General features: G+C 43.6%; 1 protein-coding gene and 1 pseudogene across 2 annotated transcripts in view; one reads left to right on the forward strand and one right to left on the reverse strand.

Moving 5' to 3' along the window:
* LOC311103696 (GDP-L-fucose synthase-like) overlaps window positions 1–7,628 on the forward strand; it is a gene marked incomplete at its 3' end in the record, with an annotated part of 15,401 nt that extends 7,773 nt beyond the window's left edge. Inside the window, exons 6-11 of the mRNA XM_084145311.1 lie at window positions 6,296–6,429; window positions 6,530–6,594; window positions 6,686–6,752; window positions 6,846–6,925; window positions 7,239–7,338; window positions 7,573–7,628. Coding sequence (XP_084001437.1) covers window positions 6,296–6,429; window positions 6,530–6,594; window positions 6,686–6,752; window positions 6,846–6,925; window positions 7,239–7,338; window positions 7,573–7,628 — 502 coding nt within the window. The remainder of the gene's footprint in view (window positions 1–6,295; window positions 6,430–6,529; window positions 6,595–6,685; window positions 6,753–6,845; window positions 6,926–7,238; window positions 7,339–7,572) is intronic.
* Window positions 7,629–10,652: 3,024 nt separating this feature from the next.
* The window catches only part of LOC311103209 (general transcription factor IIF subunit 1-like), a 35,923-nt pseudogene continuing 21,942 nt past the window's right edge, over window positions 10,653–24,633 (reverse strand). Inside the window, exons 4-10 of the transcript in view lie at window positions 21,315–21,471; window positions 21,087–21,145; window positions 20,897–21,010; window positions 20,674–20,747; window positions 11,551–11,692; window positions 11,185–11,312; window positions 10,653–10,857 (exon numbers count right to left, since the gene is read on the reverse strand). The product of the transcript in view is annotated as a general transcription factor IIF subunit 1-like (transcript). The remainder of the gene's footprint in view (window positions 10,858–11,184; window positions 11,313–11,550; window positions 11,693–20,673; window positions 20,748–20,896; window positions 21,011–21,086; window positions 21,146–21,314; window positions 21,472–24,633) is intronic.

The raw sequence follows: 24,633 nt of genomic DNA on the forward strand, positions 1-24,633 counted from the left end.
CGACTACGCCCGCTCCCTTGGTACCTCTGCCTGTCTCTGCCTTGCCCGGTTTTCGACCACGATTAAGCAATTCCCTTGTCTGTACTTTAATAAAACATCGCAATTCTGCGATTGGATCTTACCACTCTGTCCGAGTATTCATTACAGAATACCTCGCCTCAACCATGGATCCAGCGGAATTACAGAGGTGATGGGAGATACAGGAGAAACGGATGGATGAACTCCTGCAGCTACTCAACGCTGGTGCGGCTGAAGGCACCACCCCGAGCACGGTCAGTCCTCGTCATGCACCTCCGATTTCTCTACCGACAAAGTACGACGGGGAACCTGGCAAATGTCAGGGGTTTCTACTCCAGACGTCCCTGTATACGTCTTATAATCGTACTATGTTTCCCGATGACCGTAGCAGGGTGGATTTCATGATTTCTCTGCTAACGGGAAGAGCACTGGATTGGGCTACTGCGCTGTGGGCAGCTGAGGTCCCCGAGTTGAATGCGGAAGTTCAGTTTAAGAAACTGTTCCGAGAGGTGTTCGACCACCCAGTATCTGGGCGTAGTGTGGGAGACCAACTATGTGAACTTCAGCAGGGCCGTCGCACAGTAGCCGACTACGCATTAGAGTTCCGTACAATAGCAGCCGGTAGCGGATGGAGCGAGACTGCTTTGCTCACCGTTTTCCGAAGAGGGCTGCGCAAAGAAGTGCAGACTGAGTTGGCTTGTCGGGGAGATATCACTGCGCTGCATGAGTTTATCAACATAGCCATCTCTATTGATAATTTGTTAGTGCAACACAAGGTATCCGCAGTCCGGGAGCCCTCGGTCACTGGTCCTAAGCAATCGACAGAGCGGAGGAGAGAATCTGAGGAGGAACCCATGCAACTGGGACGGTCACCCTTACAAAGCTCGGTGAGACAACAACGTCGGCAAGACGGACTATGCCTGTACTGTGGTCAGTCGGGTCATTTCATTCGTCAATGTCCGGTACGACCAAACCGTACCCCAGAATATCGCCTCGGAACTGCCAAACCGGTGAGTGAGACTCAAGTTTTCAACATTACATCTAAACAAATGTATGTGCCAGTTACCTTATCTGTCGGAGAGAGAGTGCGCAGGTTGGAAGGTCTTATTGATTCCGGGGCGGCTGCCAGTTTTATGGATGTGGGTCTCGCTGAGGAATTGGGAGTACAACTTATCCCAATTCAACCACCCCTGCGAGTCAACGCGCTAGACGGTGAGCCCATGGGCACTGGGTTCATTACGCACCGTACAGAGGTAATAAAGTTACAAGTGGGCTCCATGCACCATGAGAACATCATTCTGTTCGTCATCTCCGCTCCACGGGAGCCGCTAGTTCTCGGCCACCCCTGGCTCGTCACCCATGATCCGGTCATCTCCTGGAAATCTGGTAATATCACTGCTTGGAGTGAGGTATGTAGGGCAGAGTGCCTTAATTTACCTTGCAAAACGTCTACTGTGGAGGATGCGCAGGGTGCGGTGTCTACTGTTGTTCCAACAGAATACCAGGATTACGCGCAGGTGTTCTCCAAGGAGAGGGCTACCGTGTTACCACCTCATCGGGCCTGGGACTGCGCAATTGATCTGCTATCCGGGGCTACACCTCCTCACGGAATAATCTATTCTTTGTCACAGCCGGAACGAGAATCTATGAGCAAGTATATTGATGAGGCGCTACAGCAAGGGGCCATTCGCCCATCTACGTCTCCTGCCGCATCCAGTTTTTTCTTCGTTAAGAAAAAGGATGGCGGACTGCGTCCTTGTATAGACTATCGAGGTTTGAACGATATTACCATTAAAAATCGTTACCCTCTTCCTTTGATTCCGGCAGCCCTCGAGCAGTTGGGGCAGGCCTCAATCTACAGTAAACTGGACCTCAGGAGTGCGTACAATCTGGTGCGCATTAGAGAAGGGGATGAATGGAAGACCGCCTTCATCACACATCGAGGGCATTATGAATATTGTGTCATGCCCTATGGACTTACCAACACGCCCTCAGTGTTTCAGGCGTTCATGAATGACATTTTCAGGGACTTGATTGATCGCTTTGTTATAGTGTACATTGATGACATTCTAATCTACTCTAATTCTCTGAGTGAACATGTGTCCCATGTACGACAGGTTCTGGACCGACTCCGACAACACTCTCTGTTCGTGAAGGCAGAAAAGAGTGAATTCCATGTCACTACGATTTCCTTCCTTGGGGCCATACTCACTCCCGAAGGGGTAAAACTGGATGAATCCAAGGTGCAAGCGGTACGAGACTGGCCTCAACCCCAGACGGTGAAAGAGCTCCAGAGATTCTTAGGGTTTGCCAATTACTATAGACGGTTCGTGCGTAATTTCAGCACAACCGCAGCTCCCCTGTCGGCGATGACCAGCTACAAGGGTCGCGGTCTGAACTGGATGGAGGGGGCAGTGCGTGCTTTTGAGACTTTGAAACAACGCTTTACCACCGTTCCCATTTTATGTCAGCCGGATCCTACCTTGCCGTTTATCGTGGAGGTGGACACCTCGGACGTTGGAGTTGGAGCCGTGCTATCCCAGCGCCAAGTTGAGCCGCCTAAATCACGACCCTGTGCTTTCTTTTCTAAGAAACTGAATTCGGCCGAGCAGAACTACGACGTGGGAAATCGTGAATTACTGGCGGTGAAGTTAGCACTGGAGGAGTGGAGACATTGGCTGGAGGGAGCAGATCATCCTTTCCAAGTGCTCACGGACCACCGCAACCTGGAGTATCTTCACAGTGCTAAACGACTGAACTCCCGACAGGCAAGGTGGTCTCTATTCTTCAACCGTTTCCGATTCACGGTCTCTTATATCCCCGGGTCCAAGAATGGCAAGGCGGACGCGCTTTCCCGACGGTTCGAGCGCGCGGAAAGACCCGTGGAACCAGAACCTATCCTCCCCATGAGTTGCCGTGCTGGTCCTGTGAGGTGGGCTATCGATGACACTATTCAGGAGAGCCTACAAGCGGAACCAGCCCCTCCAGAAACCCCGGTGTCTAAGGTGTTTGTACCAGCTCTGCTTCGACCTCAACTGTTGGAATGGTGCCACACGTCGCTGGGATCTGGTCATCCCGGAATCACTCGAACTACACGACTCATCAGCCGAAAATACTGGTGGGATTCCCTAACAGATGACGTCAGAGACTATGTCTTATCCTGTCCAGTATGTGCTCAATCCAAGGCGCCTCGTGCACTACCGGAGGGTAAGCTGATGCCATTGCCAACTCCTCAACGACCCTGGTCGCACATTGCAATGGACTTTGTTACAGATCTACCAGAATCAGAGGGCCATACTGTAATTCTCGTGGTCATCGACCGATTCTCCAAGATGTGCCGGTTAGTACCCATGACCCGTTTGCCTAACGCCACTCAGATGGCTGAGACTGTGTTTAACCAGGTGTTCCGGAAGTTTGGAGTTTCGGAGGATATTGTGTCAGACCGAGGACCCCAGTTTGTATCCCAGGTATGGAAAGCCTTCTGCGAACGCTTGGGCATCTCGGTGAGCCTAACCTCCGGATATCATCCCCAGGCCAATGGGCAGACAGAACGGCTCAACCAAGAAATTGGGAAATATCTATGGCAACAATGTTCGCGGCAGCCGCAAGAGTGGAGCCGATTCCTTCCTTGGGTAGAGTATGCTCAGAACTCCCTCATTCACACCTCCCTACGTCTAACGCCCTTCCAGTGTGTTCTAGGGTATCAGCCACCCCTGTTCCCGTGGGATACCGAACCAGGGATGGTACCGGCTGTAGACGAGTGGTTCCGTCGGAGTGCGCAGGTCTGGGAGACGGCCCATCAACATCTCAGTCAGGCCTCACAACAGAAAAAGACCTACGCCGACCGACGCCGGAGACCTACTCCCACTTATCAACCTGGGCAACGAGTGTGGCTGTCTACCTGGGACCTGCGGCTCCGACGGAGCTGCAAGAAGCTCCAACCCAGGTACATCGGGCCTTTCAAGGTACTGAGACGTATTAACCCTGTCACCTACCGTCTGTTACTCCCTCGACACTACAGGATAACCCCTACGTTCCACGTCTCTCTGTTGAAACCTGTCCACTATAGCCCGATGTACCCCCCAATCGCTCAACAACCTACTACACCACCTTTGGAGGATGAACAGGACACCACCTATACAGTCCACGAGATACTGGATTCAAGACGGAGACGAGGGGGCATCGAATATCTCGTGGACTGGGAGGGATATGGACCTGAGGAACGGTCCTGGATCCCTGCTAAAGACATACTAGATTCCGCTCTCAAGGCCACTTTCCACGCTGAACACCCAGATCATCCAGGACCCCGACCCAGAGGAAGACCACCCGGTAGAGGAAGAAGGCCGTCAGGAGCCGGCCCTGGGGAGGGGGATACTATAAGGGATCGGGGTTTGGCTGGGTCTAGACAGAGTCTGACACTCCCCCGATCTACAGAGAGGGGGAGTCATCAGACTCGATCTGTTTCACCTGAGTTCTGAGCACACCTGTCAGTAATTAGAGTTAGGATATAAGGTGTGCTCAGAAGTTCAGTCGGTGCGAGGTATTGTTCCATTGTGACTTGCTAAGTGTTTTGTTCAGAGAGAGAGAGAGTTTGTTATTTTGATTACCAGTGTATCAGACCTGTGCTTCGTTGTTTGACTCCCCGAATTGCTTAATCCTCTGCTTGTTTCTCCCAGTGATTACCGTACTCTGATCCTGTGTCCGTGCCCTCGACTACGACTACGCCCGCTCCCTTGGTACCTCTGCCTGTCTCTGCCTTGCCCGGTTTTGACCACAGCTCGCCCGACCACGATTAAGCAATTCCCTTGTCTGTACTTTAATAAAACATCGCAATTCTGCGATTGGATCTTACCACTCTGTCCGAGTATTCATTACACATTCCTCCATGCAGATCTCCTCTAGAGCAGTGATGTTTTGGGGCTGTCGCTGGGCAACACGGACTTTATAATAATAATAATATAATATGCCATTTAGCAGACGCTTTTATCCAAAGCGACTTACAGTCATGCGTGCATACATTTTTGTGTATGGGTGGTCCTTCAACTCCCTCCAAAGATTTTCTATGGGGTTGAGATCTGGAGACTGGCTAGGCCACTCCAGGACCTTGAAATTCTTCTTACGAAGCCACTCCTTCGTTGCCCGGGCGGTGTGTTTGGGATCATTGTCATGCTGAAAGACCCAGCCACGTTTCATCTTCAATGCCCTTGCTGATGGAAGGAGGTTTTCATTCAAAATCTCACGATACATGGCCCCATTCATTCTTTCCTTTACACGGATCAGTCGTCCTGGTCCCTTTGCAGAAAAACAGCCCCAAAGCATGATGTTTCCACCCCCATGCTTCACAGTAGGTATGGTGTTCTTTGGATGCAACTCAGCATTCTTTGTCCTCCAAACACGATGAGTTGAGTTTTTACCAAAAAGTTATATTTTGGTTTCATCTGACCATATGACATTCTCCCAATCCTCTTCTGGATCATCCAAATGCACTCTAGCAAACTTCGGACGGGCCTGGACATGTACTGGCTTAAGCAGGGGGACACGTCTGGCACTGCAGGATTTGAGTCCCTGGCGGTGTAGTGTGTTACTGATGGTAAGCTTTGTTACTTTGGTCCCAGCTCTCTGCAGGTCATTCACTAGGTCCCCCCGTGTGGTTCTGGGATTTTTGCTCACCGTTCTTGTGATCATTTTGACCCCACGGGGTGAGATCTTGCGTGGAGCCCCAGATCGAGGGAGATTATCAGTGGTCTTGTATGTCTTCCATTTCCTAATAATTGCTCCCACAGTTGATTTCTTCAAACCAAGCTGCTTACCTATTGCAGATTCAGTCTTCCCAGCCTGGTGCAGGTCTACAATTTTGTTTCTGGTGTCCTTTGACAGCTCTTTGGTCTTGGCCATAGTGGAGTTTGGAGTGTGACTGTTTGAGGTTGTGGACAGGTGTCTTTTATACTGATAACAAGTTAATTAATACAGGTAACAAGTGGAGGACAGATGAGCCTCTTAAAGAAGAAGTTACAGGTCTGTGAGAGCCAGAAATCTTGCTTGTTTGTAGGTGACCAAATACTTATTTTCCACCATAATTTGCAAATAAATTCATTAAAAATCCTACAATGTGATTTTCTGGAATAGTTTTTCTCAATTTGTCTGGCATAGTTGACGTGTACCTATGATGAAAATTACAGGCCTCTCTCATCTTTTTAAGTGGGAGAACTTGCACAATTGGTGGCTGACTAAATACTTTTTTTCCCCACTGTATGTGTGTGGGCTTGATTGACAACAGGGGATACTTTGCACAGCATGGGCGTCGCTACACCGCCGTAATCCCGACTAACGTGTATGGTCCCTATGACAACTTCAACTTTGAAAATGGTCACGTGCTTTCGGCACTCATGCATAAGACACACACTGCTAAAAGTAAGTAACACACACACTACTTGTATGCAAACACACACACACACACACACACACACAAACAGATACAAACACTTACTCCTTTCTACTCTCCTTCTAACAGAGGAGGGAACCCCTCTACAGGTGTGGGGCTCCGGAACACCCAGGAGACAATTCATCTACTCTCTGGTATGTTTAGTGAATTACTCTGTGTGTGTGTGTGTGTGTCAGATATGTGTGTGTGTATGCATTACATCTGTGTGTGTGTGTGTTCTCTCAGGATGTAGCACGTCTGTTCCTCTGGGTGCTGCGGGAGTATGATGAGATTGACCCCATCATTCTCTCTGGTGAGTCCAACATGGTGTGTGTGATCAGTCAATGTGTGTGTGTGTGTACAGTATGTAACTGGACCAAGCTCCTTTGACACTTGTCTCTCACAGTGGGGGAGGAGGAGGAGCTCCCCATCAAGGACGCCGTAGACATGATCGCAGATGCCCTGGACTTCAAAGGTCAAATAGTTGTATCCTTCCACAGGCTGTGTACTCCTGATAGGAGTTGCCCCTAGGCACATATCTAGGATCAGCGTATCTTCCCAAAATCCTAACCATTATTCAAATTTGACCTTAGATCAGTGTCTAGAGCCAATCTAGTACAATCCTTAGTACAACACCAGCAACCACATCTAGAGGTTCATTACACCTGTTGGACTGACAGACGTACAGTTGTAGTAGGTTAAATGCCCACTCGGGCTGGCTACCCCCCATATCCATTGTACTGTAACTATGTAATCTCCCTGTCCTTTGCCTATTGTGACCCTTGACCTATGACATCAGTTTGACACCAGCAAGTCAGACGGTCAGATAAAGAAGACGGCCAGCAACGCCAAGCTGCGACGCTATCTCCCTGACTTCACCTTCACGCCGCTCTCTGAAGGTCAGAGGTCAAAACACAGAGGGATGCAATTTCTGTCCAGAAAACATCTCAATGTTGTAGTGGGAATTAGTTGCCTTGTCAATAACACAGACACATTACCGCATGATATTTGATACCTATCCAGTTATCGGTAGTTTTATGATTATGATGAAAGGAACGTTCATGGTAATTAAACCACTCTTCCAAAATGCACAGTATCTATAAATGACTGACTGTGTCTCTCCTCCCCTACAGGTATCAAGAAGACCTGTGATTGGTTCGTGAACAACTACGACATAGCCCGAACATGAAGATAGAGACATGAAGATTGTTTAATGAAGAAGACTAGGGCTACGACCCAATACTACTACTGTGCCTTCCTTCTCTTGTGTCCTTGCCTTCATGTCAACTGATAAGTGAAAGTTCTGGATAGGTTTCACCATATGGCCGGTTAATTTCTGTCAGATCAGTGGTCATGAAGGAAAGGCACACAGCACACACAATCTCTGTGAAAGTGGAGGCAGGTATACCCCACCTTGTTGTTCTCCCCAGCACTGTCTGGAAGCCATTTTGGATCCTCTCTCCTCTATTTTCACCGTTGATGTCAGGGATTGACATTAAGGTCTGAAAGGCTCTTGCCCATCGGACAGCAGTATTTTTTTGGTGGTTGCCTGATGATTATTGTCACCAGAAAATTTGAAAGTAGTTGTTTACACGCAAAATGGTCAATTAAAGGGATACTTGGGGATTTTGGCAGTGAGGCCCTTTATCAACTTCCTCAGAGTCAGTTGAACTTGTTGATACCATTTTTATGTCTCTATGTCCAGTATGAAGTTACTTAGAGGTAGTTTCGTGAGCCAATGCTAACTAGCGTTAGTGCAATAACTGGAAGTCTATGAGTATCTGCTAGCACGCTAGGAAGCAGAAAAATCTTTTTGGATGCGTAACTTTTGCAGAGCGTGAGACCCTCCGACAACCTGGTTGTAAGCGTGCCGGCTCTGGGGGAGACTTATATTTCAAAGCACAGCTCACACCTGAGAGCAATAGGATATAGTATTGGCTGGCGCTCTGCTCACCCTGACCAGAAGTTACACTTCCTGTGTAGTAGGTCAAAAAAGCCCCAGTGTAGCCCCTATGTTAGGCTACTGAAATTCAGCTTTTAAAAAAATCACCTGGCTAATGGGGCAACCACAGAGCAGGTTCAACTTGTTCGGTGGCCATAAATTGTCTGTCTTTCACTTAAACAATGGAGTGGTGCAGTGGTCTAAGGCACTGCATCGCATTGCTAGCTGTGCCACTAGAGATCCTGGTTCGAATCCAGGCTCTGTCGTAGCCGGCCGCGACTGGGAGACCCATGGGGCGGTGCACAATTGGTGTAGGGGAGGGAATGGCTGGCAGGGATGTAGAGCATGGCGTTTGCAACGCCAGGGTTGTGGGTTCGATTCCCACGGGGGGCCAGTATGAAAAAATAAATAATAATGTATGCACTCACTGACTGTAAGGCGCTCTGGATAAGAGCGTCTGCTAAATGACGTAAAATGTAAATGTAAAAACATGGGATGAACCAGAAAGATCTATTTTAGGCTAGGTCTACTGGAATTTTTGCAGTTTTGTTTTCAGTAAATATAAAAATCACCTGGGAAAACCTCAGAGCAGGTTCAACTTGCCCGACTGCTCAGTTCACTTGCTCCAGGCAATAGGGCAACCCTTAAGGTCAATCCCTGATTATGTCCTTCCCTGACGGTGGCTGAAACGGTCCAGCCACCTGATCACCTATGACTACCAGTTACTATGAGCAATACTGCAGGGTAATGTTTACACTCAAATATATCACATTTTTATTTCAATATCTAAAATATATAGTTGAAGTGTATGATCTATTTGTGATTGAATATTGACAAAAATATTAAAGGGCTTTTTCTTGATGTAAGAATGAGGTGTCAGTCGTTGAGGAGAGTGATACTGCATGACGTTTTCTCACTACAAAACAACAAGTATAAGCCTACAGTAAAGTAGCCTGGATCTAATCATTGGAGCCAACTGTTTCTCATCATTCACTTGCCTTGGTCCAGACACTGCAGATAATAATACTGGTTTGTATTAAAATAAGATAGACACACCATGTGATTTATCTGGGATGAACATAAACTAGAAGAATAGGCCTACCTATGTAGAGCCATCAGACACTGTAATATAAAGTCAACTTTCTGAAGAATCTTGAGATTTATGACATCACGGTCGCTCCATCTCATTGTAAAAAATAAAATCAATCAATCATAGAAACAGGAGCGGAAGCAGGTTTTTAGGAGTCACATGACAGTTTCAAATGTCAACGAAGTTTGACGATAACACTGAGGAAACCAAGATCAGTTGGGATCTGCCAGTAATCGTGCCATTAACAGACGGTCAGATGTGCCATTAGTAAATTTGACTCTACTTGGCACATCTTAAGCAATTTTCCTCAGGAGAGGAAGCAGGTGTACCATTAATAAGCCTACACCTGTCATGTCATGCTGAATAAAGATGAATGACTCATGACTTACGTTTAACATGGTTTCTCACTACACAACCACTTCTCTATGGCATGAAGAGCTACAGTCCAACAGTACTGTCATTGAAGTAAGTACACACTGATATTATCCAAGTAAGTACGTACACATCGGTGCCAACAGTTACTGCAAAGTAGATTTCCAATGAATCCACTGGATAGCACAGTAGACTTCCGGCAGAACCTCAAAGAATATTAGAGCTTCTATATTGAAGAGCCTTAAGATGTATGACATCCTTGTCCAGTGTTCTGCTTCTAATTATGCAAACCAACCAGAAACATGACAAGGAAACCAGCCACGGCAACAGCAGAGTTTTTATTATAAATGACAATAAACAAACAAAACATTTGAGAAAAAGATAACCCACACTTGTTTTGTTGAATCCAGTGGTTTGTTGTGGGAGATGAGTCGGCAGGCAAGATCTACACGGAATGTTTTCATTGATACCTTCACATTGACTAATTCATGGATAAACCTATGTCTTGTAAGAGTAAGTGGTTTGACCTGAAAGGAATGCCACAGGTACACTTAACTTCAAACCATTTCTAGAGACAGATATTGAAGCTAGTTTACACCGCATCTCAAATCACCGTTAAATAACACTTTTCTTTTTACCTTACTCCACTTTTTATTCCTCGTCTACCCTTCCTCTTCCTAGGACCCTATTCTATTAATCTCCTCCTTCCTCCCTGGGTCATTTTCATTAGGCACCAAAGGGACTGAAACAGGGACTTGGACTTTGTTTTCCATTTTAAAACGCATGCCCTAATGAAACACGAGTCTGGTTCACTCGGTGAGATAGAAGTGCATCTTGTCGTTGACATTCTTCCTCTCAGGGTTGAGGCGTTTGAGGATCTGGGCCAGGTCGTTGACCGTCTGCTCGCTGCTCAGGCCCGTCCTCTTTGTCTGGAACTTCTTCAGCAGGTCCTTGGTGGTCATGGGCTTCCGAATCAGGTAGCCGCGCACCGCCTCCTCTGTCAGCTGAACATCACTGTGGAGAGGGAGGGGAGGATGGAGAGGGGTAAAACAAAGCAGGGGGAGGGTAGGTTGTGGAAGGGGGGAGGGAATGAGGCAAGAAGAGTAGGGGAGAGAAAGAGAGGGTGATAGAGAGTGGGAACATGAGAAAATAAGAGAGGAGGGGAGAGAAGAGGAAGAAAGAAAGAGTGTGTGTGTGTGTGGGAGAGGAGAGTAGGGGACAGAGAAAAGAGGAAGAGGAGAGAGAGACAAAGAGAGAGAACGAGTGTGTGTGTGTGAGCTAGAGAGAGGGTAAGGGTGAGAAAAGAGAACAAACAGGAGAGATTGAAGAGGAGGAATATACCTGGAGCTGGGAGTTGATTTCCCTGAGGGGGGCAGGACTCTGGGTGGTGATATCCGTGCTGCTGGACTCCATCTTCAGCCTCTTGGCAGCTGGAGACTCAGAGCTACCACCCACCACCTGTCTCTTACCTGTGAGGAGGGAGGGAGGGGGGAGGCAGAGCGCAGGATGACGGAGACAGTGTTAACAACCCTTTATTGTTCAATCAAGAAGAGTTAGCATACAGTGCTGAGGTCACACATAGCCTTAAGGTAAGACAAACAAAACAAGACTTTCAGATCCTGTGAATGTTAATATACATGCAAATATTACAAATATAAATATCTATTTCCGATATGTGAAAATGTGTGTGAGTGCGTGCGTGTGTACCTTGCTCCAGTTTGCTAGCGGCGGCTCGGAGTGTGTTGGAGGTGGAGGCGGAGTCTATGGACGGTGTTCCGGAGTGACTGCCAGTCCTGGAGCTGCCTCCAGAGCCACGCCCACCACCACGCTTAGGAGGAGTACGCTTCTTCTGAGAGGGGGGGGGAGAGCGAGCAAGAGAGCGAGGAAATTGGGAATGGCGGTGTCGTGTATTGAGATTATGACTATTTTAGAGGAACAAGGAATGTTGTTTAGGTTAGTATCAGAAGGCAATGTTTTAGGTGTAATACCACATACCACAGACAGGTGGGTTGTAGACAGGGGAGACTGGTGATTGGCCAGAAGAGGGGGCATCATTGTTTATAAATAGGGGGGAAAATGACGGAGAGGTTAGAGCAAGCAGCCATTCTGAGGCGTCTCTCCGGGTGTCATGTCACCTGTTACTCATGCTGAAGCTTGTGATCTGAATAAACCTTATGATCGACGTTCAGTATGAGCAGACTCTTTAATTAATGGTAACACCTACGATTGACGTATACTACAAATGGAGGCTCCGCTGAGATATTGATTGCATCGTTATTGGTCCCTTTCCTGGATTCGCGAGTTGACTACTGTTTAAGCCGGCTAAAGGTGAGATTATTCACAAACTTTGGACACTAGTCATTTCGTTGATTGGGGAGAGGGCTTTGACGGTGCACAGTTAAAAGTACTTGGGTCGTTATTGAGGTATGGTGTTGCTGTTAACTGGGAGTCTGAACGAAAATATTTTAAATTTGGTTGATGTGTAAACGCTGTTTACAACAATGGATTGTACAAATGGATTGGTAGAGAATATATGTTGGGAGATATCTGCATAATTAGGGCACCGGGAATACGGAAAAGACCTCGAAACGAGGCGACTTGTAATAATTATTATTATTATTATTAAGTGGGCTACAAATCCTGGGCTTAGTTAGACTGAATCAGGTTGATTTCTTAAGCGGGAATTATGAAGTGAATTGGTGTATTTATGTTATACTCCGCCTCTGGTCGACGGGAAATTGGTTTGGGGATAACCGCTTGATATGAGATTCATCTTTCAAGGCAACAAAAAGTTAGACGGGGAGAGAATTGGACGATTATTTATTTGGCCACGGTGCAGGATATTGATTTGTGTAGTAGGCTGCTGTTGGCTAGAGGCTGAAGCTAAGGCTGGATTGTTTCAGGCCACGTGGTGCCTCGTTGCTAAGGCTTGATTGTATGGTTCGGGTCACGTGGTACATCGTGGCGAAATGCTAAATGCTAAGGCTTGAGGCTAAAGGCTAATTTTTGTAAGGCTAAAGTGTGAATCATGCTACATCATGGTGGCTGGATGCTAGTGCTAATTGTGTTTTGGGTCACGATGTACCGTAGGCTAAGCTAACTGCTAAGGTTGAATGCTAATTGTGATGCGGGCTATATGCTAACGTCTATCCTTAGAGATTCCGTTGCGACGGGTGAAAGTCTCTTAAACTTGTTTATGTGTTTGTAAGTCAGGTTATATGTTTTGTGAGCGCTGGTAAATGTTGTTTGATTATAAGGGGGAAATGGGAATTACAGCTGGACTGTTATTATGTTTGGGGAGAGAGAAGAGAGAATCTTTCTTCCACGGTGAAAAGTATTTTTGAATGGTTATGCGCATGCGTTTAATTTTGCGACACTACAGTACCAAACGTGGGAGTTGGAGTTTATGGCACGAGATTAGGGAACGTTTTGTTTTACGGCACCATGAGGGGATGCTGAGACTCAAGTATGAGGTTAAAATGATATTTGCGCATGCGTGATTTTACGGGGCTAAAAACTACAACATGTGGTTATGTGTTAAGCCTACAAAGCACGGCATTATGGGTAAGGGTCATAGGTCCCATGTGACGCGGCAAGGGATAATAGTCACAGAATAAGACAGATTTTGGGAAAAAATCTCTTAGGTGTTAAACGGCTGTTGTTCGAACGGGAAACTATTTGGCGAGATGTAGTACATTTATAGATCAAATATATGTTGACGGAGTATAATTAATTAAAATAAGACTATTAAAATTAAATGAAATGTTTTGGAGCGATCTATGTAATAAAGGATATTTGCGCATGCGTGGGATTCTGCAAAACAACACATTGGTTAAACTGCAGACAGAGGAACACAGACGACGGAACAAATAGGCACAGGGAGAGTTTAACACGAATATTGGTTAAAGATGAAACTTGTTTTGTAGCCTATTGAATTTATACATTAGATATATGGTAGCGGATTATAATACATTTAATTAAATAATTAAATAACGGATTAAAATAAAATAAAAAGGTTTTTGGGCGATCTATAATTAGTCCTGAGTTAAAGTCTTACAGTGAATCATGTAGAACAAACGAATATTGAATGGTTGGAAATACTCAGTGACTGCATTAACGACTAAAATGTTATGTTGTGTCTTTGTTCTTCTGTCATATGAGAGGAACGCTAAGTGGGAGGAGCGAGGAGATACAGGAAGTGATCACGTCACGTGGCAGAGGATCAAGTCAAAAAAAAAGGTTTTGGTACTGATTATGGTTACAAAATTTTTCCCTAACAGGATATGTGATGTTATGACGATTTTACAAGGGGCTTGGCAAATTCTATTTCAATAAAAGTTACATTTTGGAAGCTATGTGCATCACTGGGCTGGATTGCAGTTCGATTGGAAATCAGGTACTGACATTATTCTTTAAATTTATGATAATTAGGGGTTATAGAGCAAGGGGTTAAGGGCTTTGTTTAGGGGTATTTTAGTCTGAAGATGACTAACTTGCATTTACTTGCATTTGATGGGTTGTGGTAATATACTCAACACTAATTGATTAATTGGTGATATAGGAATAAAAAATTGGTTTTAAATTATTCATAATTTTTAATTGAGTTTTTAATGGGTTTTTATTTTTAATTAAAGGGTTTTTGAATAAGGCATTTAATTGAATGTTTTTAATATTCATATTTTATTTTATTTAAATTTTTTTTGGGAGGTGGAAAAAAAAAAAAAAATTTTTTTTTTTTTTTTTTTGAAGGTTGTTAGGGTTATATTAATAATTTAAGGGGGGAAGCCTACATAACTTATACAGTCTAGAATAAGATAGTTCACAATAAAGGAATATAAAAGGGTGTTACAATGGGGAAAAAGATATCAGGACTATGAGAGTCATTTCACGGGTGGAAATAGGGGTAATCCTTTAATTAAAGTGTTGCTAGGTTATCCGGCAAGTGAAACAAAAGTTGCCCTTCATTCTCAAACAAAAATTGATAAAATATGTCAGCGATAAGATAGGTTTAAAAAGTAGAGCTTAGGGATGTTTATTCTCAGCTTACAATGATCATCTAGCAGGGTGATTATGGCATCAGAGATGAAGACGAATACGAGCAGAAACAACGATGAAGATGAATTCAGAAGACGGAAGAAAATGGGATGTCTGGGAACTTAAGGAGATGAGGAGGATGAAGATGAGTGATTGAGAGAGGTCATGGGTGGATATGACTCTGATCAGAAGGAAGTGGCAAGAGAGGAAAGAAGGATACTGGAGACTTGATCTCTGATGAAAGTTGAACGAAGGAGACAAGAGATTCGAGTTCTGATGAAGAAAGTGATGAAGATTTGGAGATTAAAGGTGTTGTATGTTCAAGAGGATTTTATCCTACAATGACTGGCAAAGAAGAAATAGGAGATATAGACCGAGGCGTATCAGGCCTGGAGGAAGAGACGACTTTGGGAGAGGTAAGGGAGCTAGAGGAACAGCTCGAGACGCTGAAGATATAGAAGAGACAAGGAGAAAACCTGCGGAGAACATTTTTAATCCCAAGAATTGAAGAAGAACACATTGAGGTCAAGAAGAGCCCACTAGTAAGAAGATGATGGAAGATGATATTTCGAGGACAGAACTTGGAACTAAGGTTGAAGAATACTGATATGTCAACGATGAGAAGAACCGGACGAAGAAAACTCAAGCAAATACAACTTATAACTGGTGGTGGAGAAGAAGAAAATAAGTGTTGGTTATGAAGAATCAGAGTGAATCAAATCAACAATCACTGTTACAGCTTCAACTGAACAATATCAAAGGCAATTGTACCAATCAAGGGGGGACCAGATGTTCCATATCGACTGTCAGTTTCTGGACAGACACAGAATTGGAGAAGAAGAAACAGAGGAAGATCAACGAGCAAGTGAAGATCACCGGTGCTTCAGGTGAACACTAAATATTCTAGAGTGCCGAGAATATCCGGAAGGGGTGCATTGCTGAGAGCATCGATTAGAGAAGAAGAGGAAATAGCTAACAGTTGAAACAACTGACCATTAGAAGTGATAGTGAATAGGGGAAAAACTTATCGGGGTTCCGTCTAAAAAGGTTAAACATATCACTCTGTAAAATAAACTAATTAGGTTAGGATAGGGATTGGAAGTAGTAAAATAGTTTAATTACTCTTAGGGAATCAATTGAGCTCTGCTATAAAAGTCAAAGAGGAAGTAAAAGAGACATACTAATATTAGAAGATGCTGTTATGGCAGTGTTGGGAAGAGATGCATGGTGTAAATTTAAGTGTTCAATCAGAGGCATACTGACTGTCTGGTAGAATATTTTAAGAAGTAGGGTTTTTTGGGAATCATTTGCTTAAAAGATAATATCATAGGAAGGATGATAATGTATTAGATTGCCTGTTAGACAATCTGTCTGGGAAAAAACTTAATAGGGGTGACTGTTATTTTGGGTTACATTCTTACACTAAGAGATTTGAGGTTAGGCTAAAAGGTGTTTAGTCGGTTTTGCCAAGTCTGTGTGTAATGAGTCAGAAGCAGGTGGGGAACTTTCCCAATCACATATTCTGAAATTTGGTGGTAAGAGATGTTGTCAATAAGTCAGGGGAAAAGGTTTTAAATGTTATGAGAGAAAAGATTAGATTAAAATAAGTTAGGGGTAGGTTAGGTTGAAGGGACTCTGAGACAGTAAGCTAAGTTTCAAAGTTAGTAGTAAGACAGAGAGAGAACAGTGAGGAAGGACATTTTAAAGTTTAGTGGGACGAGATGGTAGGAGTTTAAATCGGTTAGGAGCAGATGCATTGAGAAAGTATGTGTTGCTGAATGATTTGAGGGTGATTGAGTATCTATATTTACAGTTTCCAGTAGGGAGATCAAGGTCATTATAGGTGTATTTTGTTATAATCAGGAGGTTTAAAGTTTAGAGGTAGAACTGAAAGGGGGAAAAAGTGACACTAGGGGTGATAGATGGAAGTACAAGGAAAGAGTTCAGAGCTTAGGGGAAAACTAGGAGTAAATAAGGACATTAACACTTCAGTCTATTAGAACAACAGGGAGAAGCAGTTTAACTCTTTCAACATTGATAGGTATTAAAGTCATAAACATATTGCATTTGATTATAAGGGAACCAATACAGCACCAATTTTAGGGGGAAAAATACTTATTAGGGTTTAAGATGGGGACGTTTCTCTCATATGGAGAGATAATTATGGAGAATAAGTATTGTTATCAGGACCAGGAGTAGAAGGAGGTATAGTTTGGAATAGGGTTAGGAGTGACTGTTCACTTATGTTGCGTAATATTATAGAGAAAGGTTAGGGAGAATATATGTGTACTTATTTAGGGCAAGCATTAGAATTTGTTTCGGTTAGGAATTATTGGTTAAAGGGCAATGTAATTCATAAAGTAACGCTTATAATGGAAGATTTGAAGTCTGTAAAACTTTCCACAGTCACAGAGGGAGTTAAGGATAAGTTTATTACAGTAGTCACTCCAACAGGGAATAATCGAATAGGATGTTGGTAGTTTCCCACTAGAGGGAATTAAGGGTTTTAATTCATCAACTAAATCAACTACTTTAAGGGTAACTTTGGAAGGGATTAATGATACGATGGTAATAGCAAATGTAGGAAGGATGACAACAACTTTTCTGAAATTAAAGGAGGCAGCAAGAGAGACTCAGGGGTTTAGGTTATTACGAATAGGATTAAAATAGAGCAGATAGAAACAATATAGATTAATCTGAAATGGAGAATAGAGATTCATCATGGAAGCTACAGTGTGGGGTCTTTTGATTTTGATGACAGAGGGGGGGGGCATCTGATCAGTGCTGCTCGTTCCTCTGTTGTGGAAATTAGAGATAGATTAACTCATTCTGTGGGGTCAGTGGGGAATCTTGAGGGTCCATGTCTGTTGAGAATTCCATCCCGAACCTGTTAGACGGTTGCGCAGCCTCTGTCAGGTGTGGATCAGTTTTGAGCTTTGTCATAACTGTGGAATTGGCAACAGTCATTGACAGATAAAATAATGTTGTTGTCAAAACAGTAGGGTTTAAGTGTTCTTGGGTAAATGGATTACCCTATGGGAATTGTTAGATGTGAAGTCAGGTAACAGTGGAAACCTTAAGTATTCAGGTGAAATATTGAGGGATAAAAGTGGTGTTTGTTCTAATAAAACATATGAGGTAAGGGGTATGTTTATGGAAAGATCAGATTGGGATGTTAGATGATAACTTTGGATAAGTATGACCTTAAGGGTAGTAATGACAAATAATAGGTTACTTTTTATATATCAGGTAGTAAGAAGAGCAGGACTTTGATGGTTAAAAGATTAGCTTTTGACTGACAATGTGACTATGTGAATTTTAGAGGATAAGGGGAAATTATGATAGAGTATATTCTTACCCTATGGGGGATAGGATGTTGTTACAGGTCAACGTTGAAGCTTCCATATGAGGTTTTACCATTATAAGAGGGATAGCATTGGACACAGCTAAATCTAGGGTTAAAAGGGTGACATTACATTTACATTTTAGTCATTTAGCAGACACATGGCGACATGTCATAGTCTTCAAGCCTATCATTGAAGAATAAGTTTAAGGGAGAAGGGGGGACTTCATTCATGGTATGGTGTAACATTTGGGAAGATAATATTGATAAATATTAGTGTATTACTGTGAGTCCAGATAGTTCAGATAATATCACTGGGGTTATAGATGCATTGTAAGGGATGCATTTGTAAGCTTTGATAACACTGTGTGATGTTTGTACTGACTTTTGAGAAAGTTATGAGATTGAGATAGGTTGGAGAAGTGGTGCCTGGAGACAACACTCAGATGCCGGTGTGGACTGTTCCTGATCTGGATAAAGATGGACAAGTGGAACTGAGGGATAAATATCATTTTGGATTATTTGATGATTTTTCAAATTGGTTTTTCAATATTAGTATAATTTTTAGTATGATTTATGAATCAAAGGGGGGAATGGATAATGTGATTCATGCATCATTTATGTATCATTTTTTAAATTCTTAGGTGAAATAGAGGTTTAATTTGAAAGTGGTTGTTTTGCAAAGGATACTGTTTGGTCGTTTATTTTCTTGTCATTCCAGAAGCATGTGGGAGAAGCATGTGGAGATTGGAATACTCAAACAAAGACAATATGACTGGAGGAGAGGAAACAAGGAGGGTGTGGCTGATTCCATCATCAACAAGTCCATTGGAAGAGGACATTACAGGGAGACGAAGTGTAGTGGACTACATTCCAGTGTCTGCAATGAAATATAGACATGTGTAATACATAATTGTGTCATATTCTTAGGTATTGATTTTAGTAGAATTATGTTTGATGTTATTGAATGCAGATGAGGATCGTAGATGCTTTTGTTTATTTCGATGGGGTTAGGGACAGAGGGTTACGCAGGGAGAGATTCCCTTTCAGGTCCTATGGGTTGACCAGCCTGAGAGTGGATATTTATGGATAGGATTTTGTTTACATGGGTATTTAATTACATCATAGTTTCAAATGCATTTACATGAGTTATGAGGTTATCTGGAGTACCGACGGTGGTTGCCTGGGGCAGAGGGACGGTGAGAGAATTTTACTGTCTTGATTGATATGGATGGATGGCTGCTGGACAGTTTTTCGCTCTCACACTCCATAGAGATTTCTTCATAATTCATAGTAATGTGTTCATACTTCAGAAACAGTTGTTCATAATTCATAGTAATGTGTTCATACTTCAGAAACAGTTGTTCATAATTTATAGTAATGTGTTCATACTTCATAAATAGTTGTTCATATGTCATAGCAATGTATTTACACTCCATAAACGGGTATTTCATAGAAAGGTATTTACACTCAAGAGGAGAATGGGTTTGGTTTAATGTTAAAGATACTCAATGAGATAAATGGTTACTAGTCATAATCCTATTCTGTTTGGTTTCGAGACGTTTAGTTCGTCTCGAAGGGGGGAATATGTCGTGTATTGAGATTATGACTATTTTGGAGGAACAAGGAATGTTGTTTAGGTTAGTATCAGAAGGCAATGTTTTAGGTGTAATACCACATACCACAGACAGGTGGGTTGTAGACAGGGGAGACTGGTGATTGGCCAGAAGAGGGGGCATCATTGTTTATAAATAGGGGGGAAAATGACGGAGAGGTTAGAGCAAGCAGCCATTCTGAGGCGTCTCTCCGGGTGTCATGTCACCTGTTACTCATGCTGAAGCTTGTGATCTGAATAAACCTTATGATCGACGTTCAGTATGAGCAGACTCTTTAATTAATGGTAACACCTACGATTGACGTATACTACAGCGGGAAAACAGAAAATGTCAAGAGCGGAAGTCAAGAGTAAAGTCCACGAGAGCCACTCTCAACCTCTCAAGATCCAGACCAAGAGACACCCAGTGTTTAGAGACCATTACCACACCAAGACCAGTTGAAATGTGGAAAACCAAGATCGAGAGCCAGACCAACACCAACCACATCAAAGTGTTCAAAAGGCATATTTTTGTGCCCACACTGCTGCCACACTAGAGAAGCAAGATACCCTAGAAATTGTGTGTTGTGTCACCCCTTTTGTGCCACATAAAAACGACAAAATATGGCATCAGGTTAATCAACTACCATAACCAGGGTCTTGTTCAAGACTTTTAGAAAAGACCCAGACCAAGATCTTGGGCACCATGACCCAGATCAAGAACACGAGATCAAGACTCCATCTCTGCGAGAAAGAGAGAGAGAGTGGGGTCGACATTGAACAGTGGCACTACAAAAGGGACCACACACAAACTGTAACACACACTTACTTTCTCTCACACACACACACACACACACACCACCATGAAGAGAGCTGAGGCTGCCTCTCCATCGATGTCGCTGTCCTCTGAAGTGTCCGACTCACCACTGCTGTCTGAAACGCACACACAACATTGTTATCACAACATAGCCTTCAACAAAAACACACAGTATATTTCCATGGGTTCAAGTCTTTTCACTTCCCTGTGAAACCTGATCAGTAAAGATTCAATAAAGATTCTAAAGAAGAAAAAAGACTGCTACCTCTCTTCTTCTTCGTCTGGACCGGGGTCTTCTTCCCTTCCTCTTCCTATTCCTCCTCCTCCTCTTTCCCCTCTTCCTCGTTCTGTTTCTCCTCCTCGCTCTCCTCGTTGATTCCTGTGAACAGAGTTAGAGTTCTTAGAATTCACACACATGCACACGTTGTATTGTTGCCATGGGGGTGCCCTCTGACCTTTGGGAACGGCCTCTTTATTGGACTTGGCCTTCTCTTCGCCGGCCTCTTCCTCTGAACTGCAGGAACAAGGGAGTAAGGAGCAAGAGAGCGAGGAAGGGATGAAGGATAGAAACAAATAAATGAGAGGTTGCAGGAAGTGTTTGTGTGTATGGCACTACAAGTGTCAGCTGTGGTGTGTTTGACCCTACAGCTGTCAATAGAAGCTCTGGTGTGTGTGTGTCTCAACTGCTCTCATCCGACATGTAGTCGACCTCCAGGCCCTCAAAGTCTCCATCGTCACTGTCCTCGTTAGCCTTGCTGTCATTACACTTCTTCTTCTTCTTCTTCTTCTTCTTCTTCCCCTTCGCATCCCCCTCTTTCTTCTTGAGCTTGCTGTCTCCATCTGAGAGGAAAAGAAGAAGAGGGGTGAGAAAAGAAAGAAAGAAGGGCGTTGAGAAAAGAAAGGAAGAAGAGGGGGTGATAAAAGAAAGGAAGAAGAGGGGGTGAGAAAAGAAAGGAAGAAGAAGGGGGGTGAGAAAATAAAGGAAGAGGGGGTGAGAAAAAAAAGGAAGAAAAGGGGGTGATAAAAGAAAGGATTAAGAGTGGGTGAGAAAATAAAGGAAGAAGAGGGGGTGAGAAAAGAAAGGAAGAAGAGGGGGTGATAAAAGAAAGGAAAAAGAGAGGGGGTGAGAAAAGAGAGGAAGAGGGGGGGTGAGAAAAGAAAGGAAGAAGAGGGGGTGAGAAAATAAAGGAAGAAGAGGGGGTGAGTAAAGAAAGGAAGAGGGGGGGTGAGAAAAGAAAGGAAGAAGAGGGGGTGTGGTGAATTACTATTAATGAACTGTAGAGTTTAATGGACTATGAGGTAGAACTGGGTTAATCAAGAGCATAGAGTTAGATTTCTTTATTACTGGGCCAGGAATTGAATTGGGTCATTTCACTGTGTGTGGGGGGGTAAAGGGGGAATCTGACCTAGGGTCAAATTGCTCGCTCTGACTTAAATCGATGGCTGTCTTATCTGATCAGAGACTGAAACCAGCTTGTGGCCTTTTGTCTCTCTCTTCAAACACCGTGAAGGGAGCGGCACCAGGGTTGAATGGAGTTTGGGCTAGACCTTTTTCTCCTTGGTATCTTCTTGAATGATTACAGCATGATGGGGTAGGGTTTGTGAATGTTTCAAGGATTTAGGGCAGGGGTGTCAAACTCATTTTAGCTCAGGGGCCACATGGAGGAAACTCTATTCCCAAGTGGGCCGGACCGGAAAAATCATGGTATATATAACTTAAAAACAACAACTTCAGATTGTTTTCTTTGTTTTAATACGATCAACATACAACATAAAGCTGGAGCCTGAGGACAGTGTGTCCAAAATAGTACAAGCACAACATCACTATTAATCATAAAACACGTCAAGTTTATTTGAAAATTCTAAAGAAAAAGAACACACAAACACACAATGCCTCAGTGATTAACAGAACTGTTTCACAGATCACAGAACTATATCAGGGTGTCATTTCTCAGGCAGAAATGTAGATAAAAATATTGAAATCCTGTTCCCCAAACAAGTGCAAGAACCACAAAGTCAAGAATAGGTTAAATATACAAATAAAATAAAATCAATTAAAAACAATAGCACATCAACATAAAAACATATAAACATAAATCTGAAAGCGTTGCTCAAACTCCCGTAACAGTCCTGTTATTTTATCTTTGAACCGCTTCATGTCTGCCACATGTTGGGTCGCGCACACATTTTTCAGACAGGGGAAGTGAGCTGCATCACCACCGGCAAGTTGCGTCTCCCACAATGACAGCTTCAACTTGAAAGAACGTATGCTGTCATAATACTGTGTGACAACTTTGTTGCGCCCTTGCAGCTGTTTGTTCAAGTTATTCAGGTACTCTGTAACATCCACCATAAATGCAAGGTCCTGCATCCATTCTGCGGAATGAAATTCTAACACTGGTTTGCCCTTTTCTTCCATGAACTGTTCAATTTCTTCTCGTAAATCAAAGAAACGCCTCAGCACAGCACCTCGGCTTAACCATCTTACCTCAGTGTGGTATGGCAGGCCATAGATGTGGTCTTTCTCTCTGAGAAGGCTGTCAAACTGACGGTGATTCAGGCTTCTGGATCGGATGAAATTAACAGTTTGGATGACCACCTTCATGACGTTATCCATCTTTAATGACTTGCAACACAAAGCCTCCTGGTGCAAAATACAGTGAAAAGTCAAAAAATCACGTCCTCCATTTGCAGATTGCACTTTCTCTCTGAACTTTGTCACAACCCCTGCTTTTTTCCCGATCATTGAGGGCGCACCATCTGTAGCCAGGCTGACAGCGCGAGACCAGTCCACTCCGACCCTGTCCAGCGCGCCGACGAGTGCGGTAAAAATATCAGCTGCTGTCGTTGTATCTGTCATCGGCACCAACTCCACGAACTCCTCGGTGACGGTCAATGTGTCATCAACTCCGCGGATGAAAATGGCCAGTTGTGCAACATCTGTAATGTCCGTGCTTTCATCAATTGCAACCGAAAACGCAATAAATGACTTTACTTTTTGCTTCAACTGGCTCTCCAAATCCATATACATATTGGGGCAATGAGGGTGCCAAAGCACATAATGTTAAAAGTAGAAGCCGTAATAAATATCGCGGGCAAAACAAAGTAGCTCATTGGCTGCACGTGCTTGACCTACTTGCTCTGCCCCGGTATAAACAGTTTGCTTGCTTAACACAATTGCTATTGCACCATCCAGTGGACGCAATTGGAACAGCAGTTTATTTTATTGAAAAATTGCAGCGCATTTTTATACTTTAAAAAAAAATAAAAACATTTTTTTTCCCATTTTTTTTTTTCAAAATCATCTCGCGGGCCGGATTAAACCCGTTTGCGGGCCTGATCCGGCCCGCGGGCCGGACGTTTGACACCCCTGATTTAGGGCCTTGTCATGTTTAAACTAAACATGAGTGTGTGTGCAAGACAGGGGAGTGAGTGATTGGTTGGAGTACTATGTGTATAATAAAAGTCGAGTTTAGCCGCCCTCAGAGACAAAGGAAGTGGGCGTGGAGTGGAAAAGAGCGGGAAACTGTAGGAGGAGGGATTTTAAGTGAAGAGAGAGACGGAAGGGGGTATATATAGAGGGAGAGCAAGAGAGAGGCGGGGCTACTCTGCAGACCGGCCTGACTTTGTTGAAACTCTAATAAAGTCATTTTTGTTGCAACAAAAACTCAGAAAATATTTTGATTTCTTATAAAATACAGTGATTGATTTTCCACAACAGGGGTGAGAAAAGAAAGGAAATGGAAAGAGAGATGCACCTTCTAACAATTTAACAGTTGAAGATCTAAAATGTACTGTCCATTATTTGTTAGACATTGAGATGAGTCTTCGGCTAACAGGCATGTGGTTCATACACATTGTATACTAGTGATGAGCACCGACATGGATAATCCATGTTGATATCAGTTGCATTTTTCCTGTTTAATATTGATATCATAATATATCAAAAGCACTTTACTGTAGCCTACATGTTGTTTCTTAACAAATAAACTACATTGCATC

Source organism: Coregonus lavaretus (genome assembly GCF_964263955.1).
Source record: "Coregonus lavaretus genome assembly, chromosome: 28".
NCBI lineage: Eukaryota > Metazoa > Chordata > Actinopteri > Salmoniformes > Salmonidae > Coregonus > Coregonus lavaretus.